This window comes from Tetrao urogallus, assembly GCF_951394365.1.
Source record: "Tetrao urogallus genome assembly, chromosome: 14".
Classification (NCBI taxonomy): Eukaryota; Metazoa; Chordata; class Aves; order Galliformes; family Phasianidae; genus Tetrao; species Tetrao urogallus.
The window spans coordinates 6,984,922-7,004,216 of record NC_136827.1 but is presented as its reverse complement, the minus strand read 5'-3'; the positions used below and the strand labels follow the sequence as shown (position 1 = coordinate 7,004,216).

At 35.2% G+C, this 19,295-nt stretch overlaps 1 protein-coding gene across 3 annotated transcripts in view; it reads right to left on the bottom strand.

Moving 5' to 3' along the window:
• Positions 1–2,576: 2,576 nt before the first annotated feature.
• GABRB2 (gamma-aminobutyric acid type A receptor subunit beta2) overlaps positions 2,577–19,295 on the bottom strand; it is a gene marked incomplete at its 3' end in the record, with an annotated part of 131,316 nt that continues 114,597 nt past the window's right edge. Inside the window, exons 6-8 of one of the 3 annotated variants that reach the window (XM_079542593.1) lie at positions 18,182–18,426; positions 6,355–6,405; positions 2,577–2,924 (exon numbers count right to left, since the gene is read on the bottom strand). In XM_079542593.1, the coding sequence (XP_079398719.1) occupies positions 2,577–2,924; positions 6,355–6,405; positions 18,182–18,426 (644 nt within the window). Of the gene's footprint in view, positions 3,018–6,354; positions 6,406–18,181; positions 18,427–19,295 lie in introns of all 3 variants that reach the window. The other 2 variants (XM_079542594.1, XM_079542595.1) reach the window with 2 other exon arrangements.

Sequence of the window (19,295 nt, the reverse complement as noted above, 5' to 3'; positions counted from 1 at the left end):
ACTATAACTTCAGATAAACTAATGTGCAGTTCAAAGTTTCAGCCTCTGTGGTTTTCACAATTACTTCATGCAGTAAATGCTGACAAACAACATATTTTTTGTAAATTTTCATATTTGAGGTGTATCAACCACAAACAAGCTGTGAGCAACCTGTGTTCACACTATGATTCTGTGAAACAAACAAATATAAGAGCAAAACAAACCCAACCCTACACAAAGAATAGATAGCAATTTGTGAAATGAAAGAAAAACTTTTATAGTAGAATACTATAAGACGGCTTTTATTTATGATAACGGGTATCATTATTAATGAACAGACTTTGAAGAGAAATTCTGCATTTAAATGTGGCACTTTTGAAGTTTTCTACAAATTGGGAAAAATTGCAGCATGATTCATACTTGAAATTCCATACTCATCTGCAAAGCTTATTGCACTGTGCATGAAATGCAGCCTCAAAACAGTAATCTCTCATTTGGAAAATGAATACATGTCTTATGCTCAAAACAAAGTCAGAAAGTCTCCTATGTTTCCCACAACTCTTTTTTTCCTATCTGTTAAAGGGGGCAGGAAAGCATAGTAACTTGTTGGAAAATTACTCTTTTAAAGCATGAACTAAATTTTCAAATAAAATATTTTATCAAAAATATCCTTATACGCTATTTTAAAGCACTGCCAAAGTTATAAGGGGAAAAAGTATCTACATATGAAAACACTTCCTATGATATCTGGAAGGTACTGAAATTTGAGTTCATTTCAGAAATTTGTACATGTGAGAGGTAGCATAGATACAGTAGCATGTGGCTTTTGCTTCATTAAATATTTTCTTTTAAACAAGATTGGGAATTTAATTTTATAGAAGCCATCAGAAATTTATACTTTCTATGCAGTTCCTGAAAAGTTTTAGTTTTTCATTACAGAAAACTTTTGCACAGTGGTCTAAATGGGAAAATCTACTTTGCCTAAAAAATTAAAGCTCTATGGAATGAAATATATATATATATATATATATATATTATATATATATATATTATATATATATGTATTTTCCAAAAGTAAAATTGAATTTTTGTACTTTTTCCAATGGAAAACACCCTAGGAGAGACTTCCATGACTGTGGCGAGGCACTGGAATGAGCTGCCCAGAGAAGCTGTGGGTGCTCTATCCCTGGAGGTGTTCAGGACTGGGTTAGATGAGTCCCTGGGCAATCTGATTTCATGGGTCACAACCCTGCCAAAGCAGGCAGTTAGAAGTAGATGGTCTTCAATGTCTTTTCCAACCAAAACCATTCTACAATGCTATAGTGTAAACTACCAATTTATTCCCTTTAAAATAGTCCACTAAGCAAAACAAAACAAAAATTGAAATGGTATTGCTTAATCCAGACTGAGAGAAAACTCATCAGTATTGAAATACGAATGCTCAGTTCTTTGCTTTAAAAAGAGGTACGATACCTTCAATCAATCTGGATGTTTGGTGTAAAGCATAATGACAGTGGTAAGCATAATACTAGAAAGATAACAAATTGTAAAAAAATCACACGAATCTACATGAATATTTCAGACTAAGGTATGTACTACGACTGACAACATTCATTTGCACAGTATGCTTTTATATATATATATGTATATATACTTTTACAAATATGTAGCCTTCACTTTCCCTGGTGCTTTGTTTTCAACTGTTCTCTACCTTTCAGTAGAATGGCAGAGCACCATTGGTTTCCTTCAACCACCAAGAGAACTACTAATTGGCCAACCAACTTTTGGCACATTGGACAAACAATTCCCTTCCCCACACAAAAAAACAGTTACATCTACCCATTCAGGACATGATTGTTTAACTTGTCTTACACCATTGCTACATTCCTCTCCTGATCACAGCTACAGTCATAGGGACTGTGAGCATATGCTATCTCTTAAAAACCCAAACAAAACTAGTGCTTTTTGCTTTAGTACCTGTGCAAACACCCAACCCAAATATTATCAGTCAAAGGTTTAGCTCTTTCAATAAATAACAGGAAATACCTGAATGCGGTTGGGAAACCTCTGACCATCATCATCTTGGAAAGATGATAGGCACTATTTGTTTTCAAGTTTACACCTTTGAAAGGTAAAGTGTGTTTCATAAGCACGATAATACCTTAGTACACTCTAATATGTGTACATGCATGTCTTGGATACGCAGTTTCAGGGAATGGGTGGTTTATACTGCAGTTGAAACAAAACTTTTTTTTTTCAAATGCCTCTCTGATTTGTGTCACTACACTCACATGAGCATTTAAGAAAAAGATGTGAGAGACAGTGAGACAGAGATGATTGTCAGAATCTAATTTGCCTTCACATTTGAAATACACTTATATTTTCATAAAGGGGATATGTCCATACTGCAAATTTATATATTTATGATTTAGCAGAAACAACCAAAATGTTACAGAAACATACCATAGAGTGGGCCAGCAACTAAGGTGTTTTAAAATAACTTTTTGTCCTGAATAGAATTTTTCTAAGTCCCACTTTTGGCTGTACAACTGATTTGAAGAGAAATCCAGTTCTTGCTTCCTGTGTGGCTTTGTTTCTTAGTTCACATAGTAAAGCCAATAGACAATATTGAAGAAGGAAAAAACAACAGGGAAGAATATGCGCGACCATCTATCTATGGCATTTACATCAGTCAAGTCAGGGATAGTAATTTTCAGTTGAGATGCACGTCTCCGTAGCCTACTCTTCTTCTGTGCCACATGCCTCTCCAGGGCATTGCGACCAAAGCTGTGTCTGGGTAAGCCAGCTTTCCGGTACTGGATGCTTGAAGTGTCATAGGCCAGCATCGTGCTCCTAGGGTCCCCAAGCCCCATCACAGCCTCAGAGGCAGCCATCTCATTTTTAATTTCAAGAGTGCTCAACAAAATATTTTCATGCGGGTCCATCTGTAAGAAACAAGAAGGCAGATTTAACAAAGTAAGAAAGGAAGCCCATTCAGTTGCAAACTGAAGCCATGCTGACAAGGGCCAGATCCAAAACTACTGATTCTTTGGATGCCAGCCTGTCTGAAAGGCTTTAAGCAAAGCTGTGACTAATCATTATTGTTTATCTATAAACTCAAAGAGCAATTAGGCTGAAAATATATAATCGAATAGATGGTGTCTCCCTAGATACTATGTTTAGTGAGTAGAAACAATACTTGGAAATGGTGTATATTATCAGCTCCTGAACGTGGAATTCTGCTATTGGTTATGATATCTGGAGCTATTACTGTGCTTTTCAGGGATTTCGGAAGAAAATCAAATGGAAAAGAGTCTGCTTTTTACTTCGGTTTGCTCTGTTTCTCTCAAATGAAAGGTTCTGACAAAAGCTTTATGTATTCACAAAGTCTTCTGCCTCAATATAAAAAATTCCTGAGCAATTCATGGGAGAATAGCCAGTCCCCATATTCCAAACAGGACTGTTAGTTGCTTGGGAAAGATGCTGATAGTATAATCTAACCTATGTAGAATCCCTATTCCCCAGTGCTAATGTGCTACAGAAGTGCAGTGTGCAAAACACTGGAATAGCAGAAGCCTACAATTTCGAGCAAGGAAAAATATATAATGTTCAGACTGTAATCACATCAAATGTACTTCAAACAGCTGTTTCAATGGGTAGCTTTGATTACTATATATGTTTTTAATGCATTTCAGAGAGAAGAAAATAATGCAGATTTGTAAGTAAAACTTAGAAAGTTAAGAAGACTTCGAAGATGAACTAAATTCTATTCCTTCCTAGGCAGTCTGGAATTAGATTTAAAGTATGATTGGAGAACTTCAAATTAATCCATTTAGTTATCTTGGAAATTCTAATTCACCTCAGCTTCTCTTCTATGTATGTATTTTGAATTGTGTAAGAATAGAATCATAGAGCATAACAATGTTTTGAAAAGCAATAATGGGCAATTAGCGTCTAAATAACTACAAAGACTTGAATTATGGCAGTGCAGATACATTCAGCATCTAATAAGAAATGGAACTGTCCCAGAGCTCCTTTAAGAATAATTGATCTACATTAACCGTTTATTGTGTATTCAATATATACAATTATTACTAAAAGTGCACAAATGGTGACTTTTGTGGATTTCTATCCAACAACATGGCATTAATCTCTTCTGTAACATTTCACACGGCATGATGAGTTGAAAATATTAACTTCTTAAGAGGATCTATTGCACACCATTATGGATTGGAAATACAGTAATTCACAAAAGTACACTGGACCTACTGAAACACTGCCATTTGAGTGATTACATCTGCTCAAGTGATGCATTCTGAATTGCCATCATTGAGATGCCAGATTTCCACCTCTCCCCCCCCCACTTTTTTCTCAATCTGCGAGTTTGCACACCTCTAAATTTCTTTCAATTTTAGTTTTAGATTAAATGTAGTGATTCACTGTGAGACAGCCAACATCACCTATTTTTGTTTGCTTCCAATTAAAACTATATAAAAATCTTCAAAATCTGAAGCTTGCTAGGGAAATAAACTGTTTTTGAGAAACTCTATAAAAATTGAAAAGTTGGCCTGAAACTCAAGACAAACTCCTTTAAGAACTTCCCAACACGACTTTAAACATGGTGGGGAAATATTGCATTCTAGCCAGAAAGGACATCAAATCAATTTTCATCTGCATGAAACAGGATTAAGTTAAAAAAAATGTGCTATGTTACTGCAGTACAAATAAAAGTTAGCAAATGGAAAAGTCATCAAATCAAATAGATATCAAAAACTTCTCAAGAGAGCTTGTGAGTATCATTTATTTATTTTTGTACTGAGTGCAGTTATTTAGAAAATTCTGAAGAGATTTCTGGGGTAAATCAAAATTGGCTGTCATTTTTGTCATAAGATCTCAAAAAAAACATAAAGGACTTCCAGTATCCTGAACTTAATAATGTTCAAAAGAAAGCAGTTAAATTATCTTACAAGAGGAATGCAAAGCCATTTAGAAACTACACTGTCCATATGGTTTCACATTTTTTTTTTAACAAGAGAAGAGAAATTAGTCCCAATTAACACAAGGGGAAATTTGACATAACATCTAGTGCAGTGATTTTAACTGAAAGCCTAGAGATTGGGTTACATACATCTCAGTGTTGTGCACTGTAAGATACTGTGTTTGGAAAAACTTTGGCATCGACATATTTGCTCACATCTTAAATGCTCTTGGGCTGAATCTATTCTAAACATTTCATTCTTTCGATCCATAATATCAGAAATTTGAGTGCTCTTTACACACTCATGCTCTTTCTGTGTAACACAAGAAAAGTTTAGTCTGACAGAGTTTGATATAGACATATTTTAGTATACTGGTTGTATCATTCTTTCAGCTGACTTTTTGGTTTGAATCATTTGACATTGGATTTTACATTTAAAATCAGTGAAGTAAAAAATGTACTGAATATATGTTTCTAACAGAGAAAATTGCTGCAGCTATCTAGTAATTTTGGCAGCAGTTAGTAACACTAGTGATGCCGGGCAGAAAGAAGATTCAGCAATATTCTAAGACTATCTTCTAGGGCAAAGTGTCTTCTGCACATATCACATTAATATAAGAGTTGGAACAAAGCATTGCTCAATGTTTCAAGAATTTTTCATAAGAAATAATTCAAAATACAGCAAAAATTAGGGATGGGCGAACCATCGAGTGTTAGAACAGCCGTGTAAACACCACAAACTTCAGGTGCTTCTCTAGCCCTAATCTGACCTTTCTGAACCTGAAACAGTAGATTGAGAGCTACAAGAACTGCATTTTTCATGGTATTTTGAATTCCCAATCAGAACTCCCAGCTCCAATCCAGAAGTACAAGTGAGTGTGAAAATAAAACAACACCAATAACAAGAAAAATTAACCTAAATTTTCAACCTCTGACAACAGGTTCCTTGTCAGATTAGAGAGCTGGGAGTGTTGCTTGCACCAAGCAGGTTCGCCCAACTCTAAATAAAACATGCTTTTGTGACTAACAGCACCGCCCATTCTAAAGGATCCCAAAGCGCTTTACAAGCATTAGAAAGAAGAACCACTTCACTTCTCAGTGAAGCGCAATCACCTGTGAGGTAAAAGGTTGGGTCTGACAATGCAGAATCATACACTATATTTTAGTTGAGGAAATGGAGAATGCCATAGCCAATTGAAACTATGGGGTGGGTGAGTGGTGGTGGGGAATGTTAGGTAAACAGAATAGTTACAAAAATTGATATTTGGCCACATGCTTGGTGTTGAGATGACCACTCTATAAAAAAAAGTGCCATGGGATCTTTAATGACCATTAAGTGGTAAGGATCTGAATCTTAAGTCTCTGAGGATAAAACATTAGAAAACAATGAAAGATACCTTTGTTGAATACATTTCTGGACAATGATATGTGCCAATTATTCTTCTGTCCTGTAAGTTAATAAAATCAAGACCAGTTTCCTTAGAGATAAGGCAGCTATTATCTTTCATTTAAAATTAAAGCACTCTAGGGTATTAATAGGACAACTTGTTAAAAGATACAGGGACCTCTAAGCCAACAATTATTAAAAGTACATTCTGGCTTCAGAGGTGCTATTACTGCCTTGCCCTGCTACTCAAGGTAACATAACTTTACAATGTAAATGTATTTTTTCCAACTGGTCACTGTGACCAAGGAAGATATGATGATATGAAAATAATTGTTAAAATTATTCTGGGGGAAACGTAAGTGTAAAAAGTGATTTCAAAAGGAGGTGGAAGAAGGTTAGAAAGATCTCCTGGTGCTGAAAGATTGTTCAACCATAGAACTAGACTCTTCATGGTGAACAGGAGAGTTCAAACTTAAAGGACAAATTCCCAAGGGCAAAGAAGAATGGGAAGATGCAAAGATGAAGAAAAAGCAGAATCAAGGGCTATGGAGATAAAAAGAAAAAAAAGGTGAACACAGAAGTGGAGAAGAAATGACCAACGCTCAGCAACCATGCAAGAGAATGTATTTTTATTTAAAAAATAAAAGTAAAAAAATAATAATCTTAAAGGTGGATGAAAAAATATGATATAAATGATATTCACTTATAGGTTCGGGTCAACCAGTGGAAAAGTTGATTCCAGAACCTTGGAAGTGGCCATGAACGTTTTTATGGCCTCAAAGGGAATACTGAGGAAAATGTAGAAATGTTACCATTATATATTATTCTTGCTATCTAGAAACTCCAAAATGATGGCTATCTTGAGGAATTCCTCTTATGCTAATATATCAGCAACTATAAGATACAAGGAAATCGCAACTCGCAATTATACATGCAGATAGACATAAGTACATTAGGAATCCTCCAAGTGTAATCACATTTCTAAGATCATTAACATATAGTAAACCAGCACCTGGATGATAAAATTGTGTGGATATGCCAAACAGTTTATCAGTAGGAGTTAAATGTGCATTGATAAATAAAAAATATATAGCATTTACTCATTTGCTTTCTCATATTCTCATCATCAGACAGCAAATTTCCAACTTGAAAAACTTTCAGAATCAAAACTATTGTAAATTATATAGAAATATCCTTTTGCTAGGTAATGTTGCCATTAATCAGTAGAAAATTATAAGTTGAATTAGTGAAGAAGAACAAAAGTAGCTAATCCATTATGAAAGTTTGCACTGAATATTAAGGTTCAGTATTTATAGATCCAGTCAATCAATATTCTTAAGAAGTGAAAACACAAATAAATACCCCTTTAACACTGAAAGCCTAATAGACAAGAAAATATTACAGGTCTAGATATATAATTTGATTTGGCAGAGATAAAAATCTTGTATTATACACAGGATAGTTTCCCACCTCTTGGAATCAGAGCTTTTCTTTGAAAACCACTGGCATCCCATTCCTGACTAGTCTCAATAGATCCAACAATATTTGGTGCAAGTACAAAATGCACTGTGTAGAAAATTCACTAAGGTAATGCTATCTGAACTAATACAGCAGAAATGCCTAATAATTCAAAACATCAATATATGAAACAATGCCCTTAAGAATGTAACAAACACTGCATTTCCATTGTCTATGCAAGATGTAAAACTATTGCCAGGACTGTTTATGAAACCACAGTAGCAAGCATTCACTCAATTTATGTTATGCTCCTAGGATATGAGTCAGGTTGTAAAGTATGCAGTTAGAGGACAGTAAAATTAGATTGACTCATAATTTCACCTTACTTACAGGTTTCAGATAAAAGAAAAAAAAACAACAGATAAATACTGCAAATTCAACTGTGAATTTTCTTTTGGTTCTCAAACTTTAAGCCTAAAACTTTAAGCAAGAAATAAGGCCAATTAGAATTTAGGGGAAAAAAAAAAACTCAGTAAACATGTAAAATCTGGACGCAGAGCTTTAAATAATTCTCTAATGACTTACAATTCTAAGTTTCTAAGCATCTAGTGTTACTCCCAAACATATGTAATTTCTTGATCATTATCATTAGTAACACATCAGTAAATTAGTTGTAAGTACTGTAGAACTCTGGAGAAATAGTTGAAAACATATGCTTCCTTTTGGCATCCATCCATTCAAGATTCTATACTTGAGATACTCCATAATAGGTGCTCAAAGAAAATGAAAGAATTATCTGTGACTTGGCATTTGAATCAAAATTGTGAAACAGAACTTGTGCAAACTACTGCACCGACTGACACATTCTGAACCAAAATCCAGCAAGACAAATAGGCAAAAGCAGGAGGAAGATAGTGAGAGATGGAAAAACAGCCTGCTGCTGTCCTATCCTGAACTTGAAGCTCACGCTAAGATCTTGTAAAATACTGCAAAAGCTTCTTTGGTCTTATGGTTATGGTCTTATTTTTACCTATTTATTTTTCAGTAAAGCGCCTTAGCAAAATCAAGACAGATAAACCAAGACTGCAATATGATTCTGTAGAAAAGTTTCTTCCTCTATCCCAGTTTTGGCCAAGGTAATTCATGCCAATGCAATCTTTAGTGGAAGGAATGCATTACATAACGTCTGGATGTTGCACATACGAGTAAAGCTCACATAGATGATATTTAAAAGTAGTTGCCATCACCCCTTTGAGAAACTTCAGGTTCAGATTTCATTTTTGAAAACCATCAAAACCATCATTCAGATCAATTTCTTAATTCTGATTGCATCTTAAAAACGAAACTCTTCTACAAACCAACAACAAAACCCTACTGTATAGTAAAGACAGGCGTTTTGAGGAAAAAATATTTTTGAAATACTGGGTGAAAAATCTTTAGGAGGTGCTCCGAATGTTCTAATGCAGTATTTTTTTAATTTTTATTTTTACTATTGTTGAAAAAATTGTTTCAGTCTAAGTGATCTTACAGCCTAAACAATCACAGGAAGAGGTAAAGATTCATAATTAACAGCTACAAATAGTCTATATAGATGGGCAGAAATTACAGAAGAGGAATTTGAGATGTCTTTCAGTTCAGCATACTATGATTCTGCTTATAAATATTTCTGATACAACTTCTACATTGTTTGAAATTTATTTCCCGTAAAATAGTCATAATGAAATCTTGTGATTTGTAGAAAGAAATCAGATGATCATTTCAGTCAATATCAATACAGCAAAGGTAGAAGGAGCTGACAAACACCTACCATCTTCAATATAGTAAGATTTTCACCACTTGTCACACTTACATAACATAATTCAGTGATATCAAAATTCATGAGCACAACTACGTAACATCTCCTAGCACATGACATTTAGTACACCCATCATAAGCAGTTAATTTTCTTAGTTTTTTTTCTTTTTCTCAATGAAAGTGACTGACTTATGGCCATTCAACTAAACTTTGTCAAACTGCTCAGAAGTGATCTGCTTTGGGAAAATCATTTTCTCCAGATTAAGCAGCCAGACATCCATTCCAGTCTGCACCTATATACCTTTCTTCTACTTCACTATACATCATCTCATCTTACCATTTGCCCTTTTTATAGAGTTCTTATTTGCCTGTGATCTGAATTATTAATTATTATTACATTAATGGATAAACTGATTATTTTTTTCCCAATCAAAAGTGCATTTAATTCAGGATTGCTGTTGGATGATTAGATGTACTATAAAGGCAAAGGAAACAACTTGCTTTAAACAAATGGAATGTAAAAGCGCCATTCTCATGCTAATTAACCATGGCGTTCAAAGGAGATTGGCTGCAGAAAGAAACCCTCATGCAGTCGACTTGACCTTTATTCAGATGTCATGTTGAATATCGCTACAGATCACGGAAACGTATCACCTTCTGACTGCTTCTGCAAAGTACTGCAGGCTAAAACTGGGACTGCCTCAAATTTCACTGCTGTCATCCCCCCCCCAGTTTTAACCACATAAGAAGAGACTGGCTGAGCACCCTGTATGTTGCTAGTTGTTTCATCTGCAGTTATTCATTGATAATGCTAGAATGTAAAACGAGGAAAAAGTCTGAGCTTCTATGGTCCATTCCCAATTTTACTGCATGCCTTTCAATAAGCCAGGTAAGGAATATCTTCTGTGCCTGACTCAAGAGTCAGCCCTCATGCTGCTTTATATGTACTTTAAGTAAAAGGAGAACTCCTTGGAGGAGAAAGAATACTTTCACTGAAATCTGGACAGTGGTAGCACTAGCTCCAGTGATATACAGAAGTGAGGACGTGAGATTCTGAACTGAATTTTTCAGGCCTTCATGTTGCCATGGCATTTTAACATCCTGTTCAGTTCGATAACTGAGTGTGCACATCAGTGTTTCAAAATACTTCTTTTTTAAAAAAAAAAAAGGCAAGCTTTTTCTGTATTATCTTCTTACTCACACACACCAGAAACACCCTAATGATTTGGGCATAAGATATAGTTCTGTGTGATAAAGCCTGATCCTTTCAGGTACCTTGTAATAGTTATTCCTAACCAGATGTGTATTTACTTGATACTTTCAGCTAAAAATGAACAAATATCGCTGTAAATTGAGAAGGCTGGAGGGATTCCTGCATTAAAACAGAGCATTGGCCAGCATCAGCCAAATCTAATCTAATGAGCATTGCTCTGAAGATCTATTATCTCAGGTTTACAGCCATATTAGTGCATCTTTACACCTTAGTCCAAAAACTGAGAAGAGTTTCTAATGTACCAAAAGCTATCAAAAGTTGGCCTGCAAAGGCTCATCTGTAGATATCTGTGGATTTACACTGTCTGATGCATGATTTTGTTGTTCTTAAACTATGATAATGCAGTGGACACCACTGAAAACGAAAAACCTGATAACAATTTAGTTATTCTGACTAAACTTGGTCAGATTTTGTTGATCAAAGAGATGCGGGGAAAAATCTCAATTAGGAGCTGACGCAAATTGAAGGGGAAGAAAGTTTCCACGTTAAGTGTAGTTGAGGGGCAGGCTAAGCTTTCACTTGCTCTGCTTTAGCAATTATGCTAATTTGGATATAAAAAACTGTGTCAGGAGAGCAATGAACAGCAAAGATACCTGTTTGTCTAAATACACAAATCCCTAAACCCCACATTGATTCTTCTAGAGATTACTTTAATTCTGATTCAAATCTACTAATGCTGTGATTCAAACTTGTTAATATTCTGTTTAAAATAATTTAAAAATCATATTTAAGTTCCATGTTTTCTATTCAGTACCCAGTTTTCTGACAGAAAAAGGTCATTAGTCTGATGATTTCTGCTGGTTGTGACTTGACCCTGGATAATAGCAACACAGTGCAACTTTCAGGCATGCTGACCTAAAATATCTTACGTAACAAAGACTACCGTGCAAAGCACCTTTGTTTTAAAAATACAAGCGGTATATTGTCTCAATGTGTCCACAATAAAAATACACAAATTTACCTAAATATGCAGCAGTAAACGTCAGCTGACATTTAAGACAACTGACAAAATAACTCTATGTAGTCTGCTCTAAAAGTAATGCCTCGTTTATTTTCATGGCAACTACAAGGGAAACAAAGCATGACACCACCATTTGATAGAGCAAATTCCTAGCTACAACACATTATTTTTTCAACACAGTCACCAGCACTAGCTGCGCATTTTCACCAGAGGTGAACAAGAGCCTGCATGCCACGCTTGCAGAACTCTGCATCAATGGAGGTGACCAACTATTTCACAGCTGCTATGATGGCACTGTTGCTAGGAGCATGTTGCCTACACAGTCCATCATTCATCAGCCCAAACAGATGGAAGTCAGAAGGCACGAAATCCAGACTATACAGTGAGTGAATGCACTCCAAGGTCTTCAAACTGGTATGAGGCCAGGCATTAATGTGCTGCAAGAGAAAGGCTGTCTTCTTCTCTGGCCTGACTTTTAAAAGTTTGAGTCTTCAGCTTAGTCAGCATCATGATGCAGTGGTCAGAGATGATGGTTTGTCTGAGTTCTTGGAAATACAGATGAATCAACCTTTTCCTACCACAAAAGACAGCACACATCACTTTAACTGCTGAGGCCTGTGTTTTGAACTTTTTCTTCGATGAGGAATTCACACATTGCCACTCCATGGACTGCCATGTTGACTCCAGCTCACAGTGGTGATACCATGTTCTGTCACCACTAATGATGTGACCCACTAAACTGTCATCTTTGGGCTCCTATTCATTCAATAAGTCCTGGCAATTTGCAACTGTTTCCAACATGTTGAAGCTGATACTCAACTCTGTACACAGTTGCCAGGTTACAATCTGTCAATTGGTGTCAATGAGCTGGTTGAGATACACTTCATTTTGTGGTATCATTTTGTGGCTGTCCAGAACTTGATTTTCACATTGCAGTTGCCACTAAAATGCACTATCTACCACCTCACTGTGCTTACATCCACTGTATGGTCTCCATAAACATTCAGCAAGTGTCAGTGAATGTCAACAGGTGCCATTTTTTCCACACAGAGGAACTCAATGACACACCTTTGCTTCATACATACTTCCATGGCAGACAGCACTTTGTCAAACTGCCCTTCTGCTGCTATCTGTAGCACAGCAACAAAAAGTAACTGATTATTTGTGGGAACGTTCAAACTCTACTACCACTCCACCGGCATCTGTCTCTGACATCACAGGCCAACATAATAACATACGAGGCATTACTTTCAGAGCAGATCTTCTATATGAACAGTTTATCTGAAGCGTTGCATAATTCATTGTCATATTTTCCTTCTTTTCCAGAGGGAAATTTTGTGTATTAATGCTTACAACAACAGCATGATTGCAGTATTAGAGGTAAAATTTTATTCACGTGAATTTTTCCACCACGTATTTCAGGTATATAGCCTGTACACACTTGTAGCAACTCTTTGCTTCAAGCTAGGCTGAAAACTTCAAAGTTTGAATTATTACTGCAATGTAAACATTGCTAAGCTGCATTCAATGATGTACTTACATTATGCAGAACTCTTCTATGAAGTGGCAAATTGAATTACTTTGAATAAATATTACAAATTTTATATAAGAAATTTTAATTTACATTAGCCACTTTTCTAAACATAGTTAACCTAACTACAAAGAAAAAAATGAATATAATTTAGAAATAATTTAAACACAGCATGTATAACTCAGGTACAAATGAGGAAGATAGGACTTGACATGGAAGGCAAGATGCAACAAAACACTACTTGATTATGCCTTTGTTAGGTTATCTATCTGGATTTAAAAAATCCAAGTCCTATATCCTGTTTCTAGTTAGCATTCTGGTATCCTGGATATGTTTGAACACCAATGTCCAAAAAAAGATTCATAACGTGTTCTATACAGAGATGGAAGCCCTTCTTTAAAAACAAGAGCCATGATGAAGCAACTGACATCAGTACTTACAGCCAGTATGATCTCTCTGATGCCTGACACTCTTTCAGTGTCTGCTGCTTTGGAGGAGAATGGTATACAGCTGCTATTCCATTACAATAAACCCTTGTCAAATGTACAGCTGGCAAGACTGTAAGTGCACTTCTTTACAGTGGAAGAAGACAGAAATCAGCTTTGCATTCAGCCAAGTAGGTTTTATCATGTTTTTTACAATGATAGTTCTGGTTTCCATTAAATTACTAGATAGCCATAAAGGAGGTTTTCTGACCTTTCCAGAATAATGGGTACACAGATTTCACTGATACCAAAAAGCATTTTCACCTTACTTACATCTCCACAGAAGTTGATTAATGTATGTAGTAGTCTGGATTAAATGGGTTGGATGAACAGCAACAGACAACAAATCCAAAAGATATAACGGTAGCAGCTTAGATGGGAATTTAGTAATGCAGAAAAATATACTTGAGAGTTGATCAAACTGTTAAGTCTAAGCAAGACACAGAAGAGAAGATGCATCCAACACACATAAGTGTGATCACCAAGGCTATCCAAGCCACAGTTTCAAGACAGAAACCGATAAGCTAAAATTACTGGAAACGAAAGAGAAAAGTACAAAAAAATTAATGAAAAAAACCTTGACTTGGATTCTTAAAGAAACTTACAGGGAATAGATTAGATCTGAGACAGTTTACCAAGAACCTTTTTCCTTTATCTATAATAGAAGAAATTAGACATATTTAGATATATTAAAATGGCTGTTGTGCAGGCTGTACATTTAGCTAATCATATTCTTGAAGATGAAATCAAACTTCAAAAAGGAAAAAACAAGAAGGGTTGTATCACACTAACTTGTATAGCAGTATAGCAGATGGAACCCTCATTACCACCTTTGACACACTGTCATAAAATAAAACAAGACACAGGTGCATGTACAATCACCATAAAGAATACATCCCACTGAGTGACATTAATGAAGACTGATTATAATTTGGCCCTACATTTTTAAAAACATATCTGTTCAACGTCTGGAAGTACCACAGAGGATGTACCAGATTAGTGCACTGAGCTTGAAGTAGACTTGGCATGAAATGTGCCTACAAAAGACCAAAAGAATGCCAATTACTGTTGACATTTCTACCAAAAATAGAAAAGTGTACTGAAAAAAAAATTGTGAATAAAATATCTCAGAATAAAACAAAATACTCATGGATTACACTATACATATTCTGCACTATATTTATTATACATATTATTCATCCTTTTATGTACAGTTTCAGTACTAAGCCCTTCAGAACAGAAAAGATACGTGAAGACTACAAAGAAAATATAATACAGACTTCTACAAGCCCATCCTTATTTCTTCAAAAGAGGTGAGGAAATTATGAGAATGGTAGTTTCAACAACAGGAAGATGTCTGGAGTAAGAAAAAAGCCAGTGTAATATAAATTTACCTTCAAGCATCAGGTAACTGCCTGTTGATAGAACAATTAGCCTTGACTAAAGCAAAAGATGATGAAAGTTAGAATAAAGGAATCAACTTCTGAATGTAGCTTCAGAAGTTTCAAGAGTGGAACAGCTATATACAGAGCCATTTTAACCTAAAGTCACAGAAAACTGAACATGTCCAAAATGATTTAATGAGTCTCTGATAGCACATATGCTGGTATTTGAGTCTGTTTTCCTTGATTTTATTTCCTTTGAATTTCTCCATTACTTGAGTTTCAGAATGCAAGAGGTAAATCAAGATCTATGCTTAACCATAGAGTCATAGAACAACTTGTGTTGCAAGGACCTCAAGGATCTCCCAGCTGCAACCACTCCGTACCTCAGGCAGGGCTGCCAACCAATAAATCAGGTACTAGACCAGGCTGCCCAACTCCTCATCCAACCTGCCCTTGAACACTACCAGGGATGGTGCATCCACAGCCTCCCTGGGCAGCCTGTACAGATTTGCTCTTGCATAATGTATACACAGAGATGCTGCATTGCATGTTCCAATAACTATTCATCTGCTGTTTTTACAAAGTCTATGGTGAAGGTAGTAATAGAGATATATAAAAGTTTTCCTCCTGTTTTAAGGTTTCTTACCCTTTTCTCACATTGTCCCTGAAGCCACAGGCACAATTTCATAATATTCCATCTACTGATACATGAAGAATCTAGTAATATCACGAAAGAATACTCAAACTTCATAAAATTACTCCTTTGATGTTGCATCCTAATTAGAGATGGAATGTTCATTTAGTCCTTTTCCTAAATACTTGAGTTTTCATGGAAACTTGCATCTGAACAAATTTCTACAGTACTAGCTCTCATGCACAAAAACTATTATACAATATTTGGTCCCCTTTCAGAAAGAAAATATTCAGATACATTAAATATAAATATTTTTTTATTGCTGATGGTCAACCAATTCATCTCCTCCTCCCCAAAGCAGTCTATGTGCAGTAGGACAAATTTGTACTCCTTTCTCCTCTCCTATTTGATTATCTATTAGCAGATCAGTGTTACCCGCATACTAAAGTAAAACTGCCACAGATTATGAACCATAATAAGCTGGTAAATTAACCCAAAGGCTCAATTTCAAAAATATGAATAGTACGAAGTTTTTCCCAGTATATTCCCTATTCACTTTGTGAGCTAGAGAACTCCTGCAATGGACATCCAAATTATTTTACTCTGCTTATTGGATTGGATTAGTACTAGTTTGTGCCTTCCAATCGTAGTTTGTGTTAAGTAATTTGCCAGTAGGCTTTGGTATTCTATTATATGTCTGATAGACTTATCATATGAATAAGTATGTGGAGAGAATATCACAAAAAAAACAAACAAACAAACACAAAAACAGTGCTTAAATACACGCCTCACGAGGGGCTCTGTGACGTGCTGGCACATATGAACCTTAGATTTCCATGTACGTTAGGTGAAAGGTCTAATTAATACAGATCAACTCTTATAAAATTAACTACTGGGCTTCCTTATTAGTTTTGGTTGTTTAAAGGGAAACTGATCATTAAAAATTACATATGAAAAAATGAAATAATTATTATTTATAAATATGAATGATTACTTATAAAATGAAATAATAATGAAAGAAAAAGACTACTTGGGGTTTAAAACAGTCTTCGAAAACATTGTAATGTTAAAAGAAGAATGAATTATTTATGGTATCAGACCATCAAAATTAATGCAATCATTACACATTTGTCTTAATTCATTAAAACATTTATCCTAAATGAAAAGAAAAACTATTGAACAGGTGAGATCCCACACATGAAAATATAATCCTTTATCTTAAAAGCCAATAAAATTATTATATACATTATAGAAACTATAGCTGTTATACGATATCAACATGTTTTTTGTACTTTCATCCTCTGTCCCTGGACATATTATGACAGTGAAGAAATTCTGAACTAACATGAGAAATTCCAGAGCTGTATGAAACTTATGTTTCCACTGACAAATAATCATTTTCTGATTTAGATTATTATTATTATTTTTAATTCTGATTTTGTTTATTCTCCTTTGGAGTATAATGTTGAACACAGAACACAAAGTCTTCCAATTAAAAAAAAAATGAAGAGGGAGAATTTAACTTTAATTAACTTTCTAATTTTGCATGTGTGTGAAAGTTTATACATTTCACACTGAGTACATTTTAGCATTCTACCCAGATCTGCCCAGATCTGCCACAGTATGAAACTCATCCAAAATTGCCAAAATGAAAAATGACAAGTGCTTTATGGTAAGTGCTTCATTTTCATTAAGCATAATGGACACGTTTTCTAGAAGTGTGTATCTTGGCAAACATCTTTTCTGCCTCAATTCCCCCTCCCCAGGGGACCATTTTCAAATTCAGAATTAAGTGCACAGCAAGTTGATACTTTATTTCTGAGCGGCTTCTCATTTAGTCAACAACATTCTGGGCCACTTTATTTTGAAAATATGCAAACTTTCCAAGCTTTAAGCACTTCTGTAGAAAGTATTTCTTATCCAGGTCATTTGAAAGATTCATTCAAGTAGGTTAAATTTAAGTTTTATTTATCATGTTTCATACAGCTCTTACTAGAATATTAGCTATAGCCATCATTTTGGTTTTGTTCCTTCGCAAACAGATCAGAAATATTTAACCATACATTCCACTGAGAAAACATCTCACAGTAAAACTTATTTGAGCACATGCTTTAGAAAACAAACATTCAATTTGCCAGACTAGAGGGCAGTATTCAATGCTGAAGTGGTTAAGTTCATGACCCTGCAGAAAGCTAGGATCATAATAACCCCACTTTGCTTTCTACCAGAAATTACATTTAAAAGCTCTATCTGGCAGAAGTGCAAGTCTACTGTAGCCTTGGGGCAATGCTAAAACATATATCTATTTAAATTTACCTTATTGACATCCATTCGTAACTTCTCGTTGTTGGCACTGGCAGCTTTTTCTGCTGCTTTCTTTTGACGCTGAGGTCCCCTGCCAAAGAAGATGTAGTTGACCAAAGCATACTCTAGCAGAGCCATGAAAACGAAGACAAAACATCCCATAAGATACATGTCAATGGCTTTCACATATGGGATTTTGGGAAGAGTCTCTCTAAGATGAGTGTTAATTGTTGTCATGGTGAGGACAGTTGTGATTCCTGAAAAAAATAATAAAAAAAAAAATTATAAGTCTGCTGACTGAACTTATTTTAAATGTTCTTGCATTGTAGCTCAAAATAATCAACTGCTAGTGCCGGAAAGAATTCTAGATTTGTTTTTTTTTCCAGGTAGAAAAACAAAACAGAAAACCTTGGTCTTCCTTAGTCTTAAATTTTTTTGTACAGCAAAGAAAATTACTAGTATCAAACAGTAGTTGGATTGTACAAGTATGCTTTTAACCAGCTGAACCATACCCTACTGGAACAGCCTCAGTTACAAATCACCAGCCTAGGGTCATTGTATCTTGCTTTCCTCCAGCACTTTCAATGCTGCCTGTAGACTACAATTCTTATCATAAAATACTACACAAAAAGGCCTGGCAAAACTCTGACAGTATTCCATAATGTTAAAATGACAAATTCTCAATTGTCCTTTGCAGCAATTTACTTATCTGTAGCAGAACAAAATTGGAAAGAATTGATCTGATTTATACAGAATTTGGCAATAGATATTCATTACCTATACAACCCAAGTAAAACTTTATTTAATTTATACCCAAAAGAAAAAGCAATTTATACTCTACAATACACAGCTCTGAACTGCCATGAGCAAAAGAAAACTGAATGCATTCTCTTAACAGAAGAACAAGCAGTAAAACAACAGAGAATACAGACAATTAGGCTAATTCTGGTTACAATGATTATACAGTTAGCTAATCTAGACATGAAATCACTTTAATTTATATTTAAATTGGGATGACTTAAACACTGATTCAAATAATACAAAGCTTGCAAGCCAGATCTAACAGATTTATTTTTCCAACCATGCACTATCCCCCATGCCAGAAGCAAGAAAAACGCTTCAACTA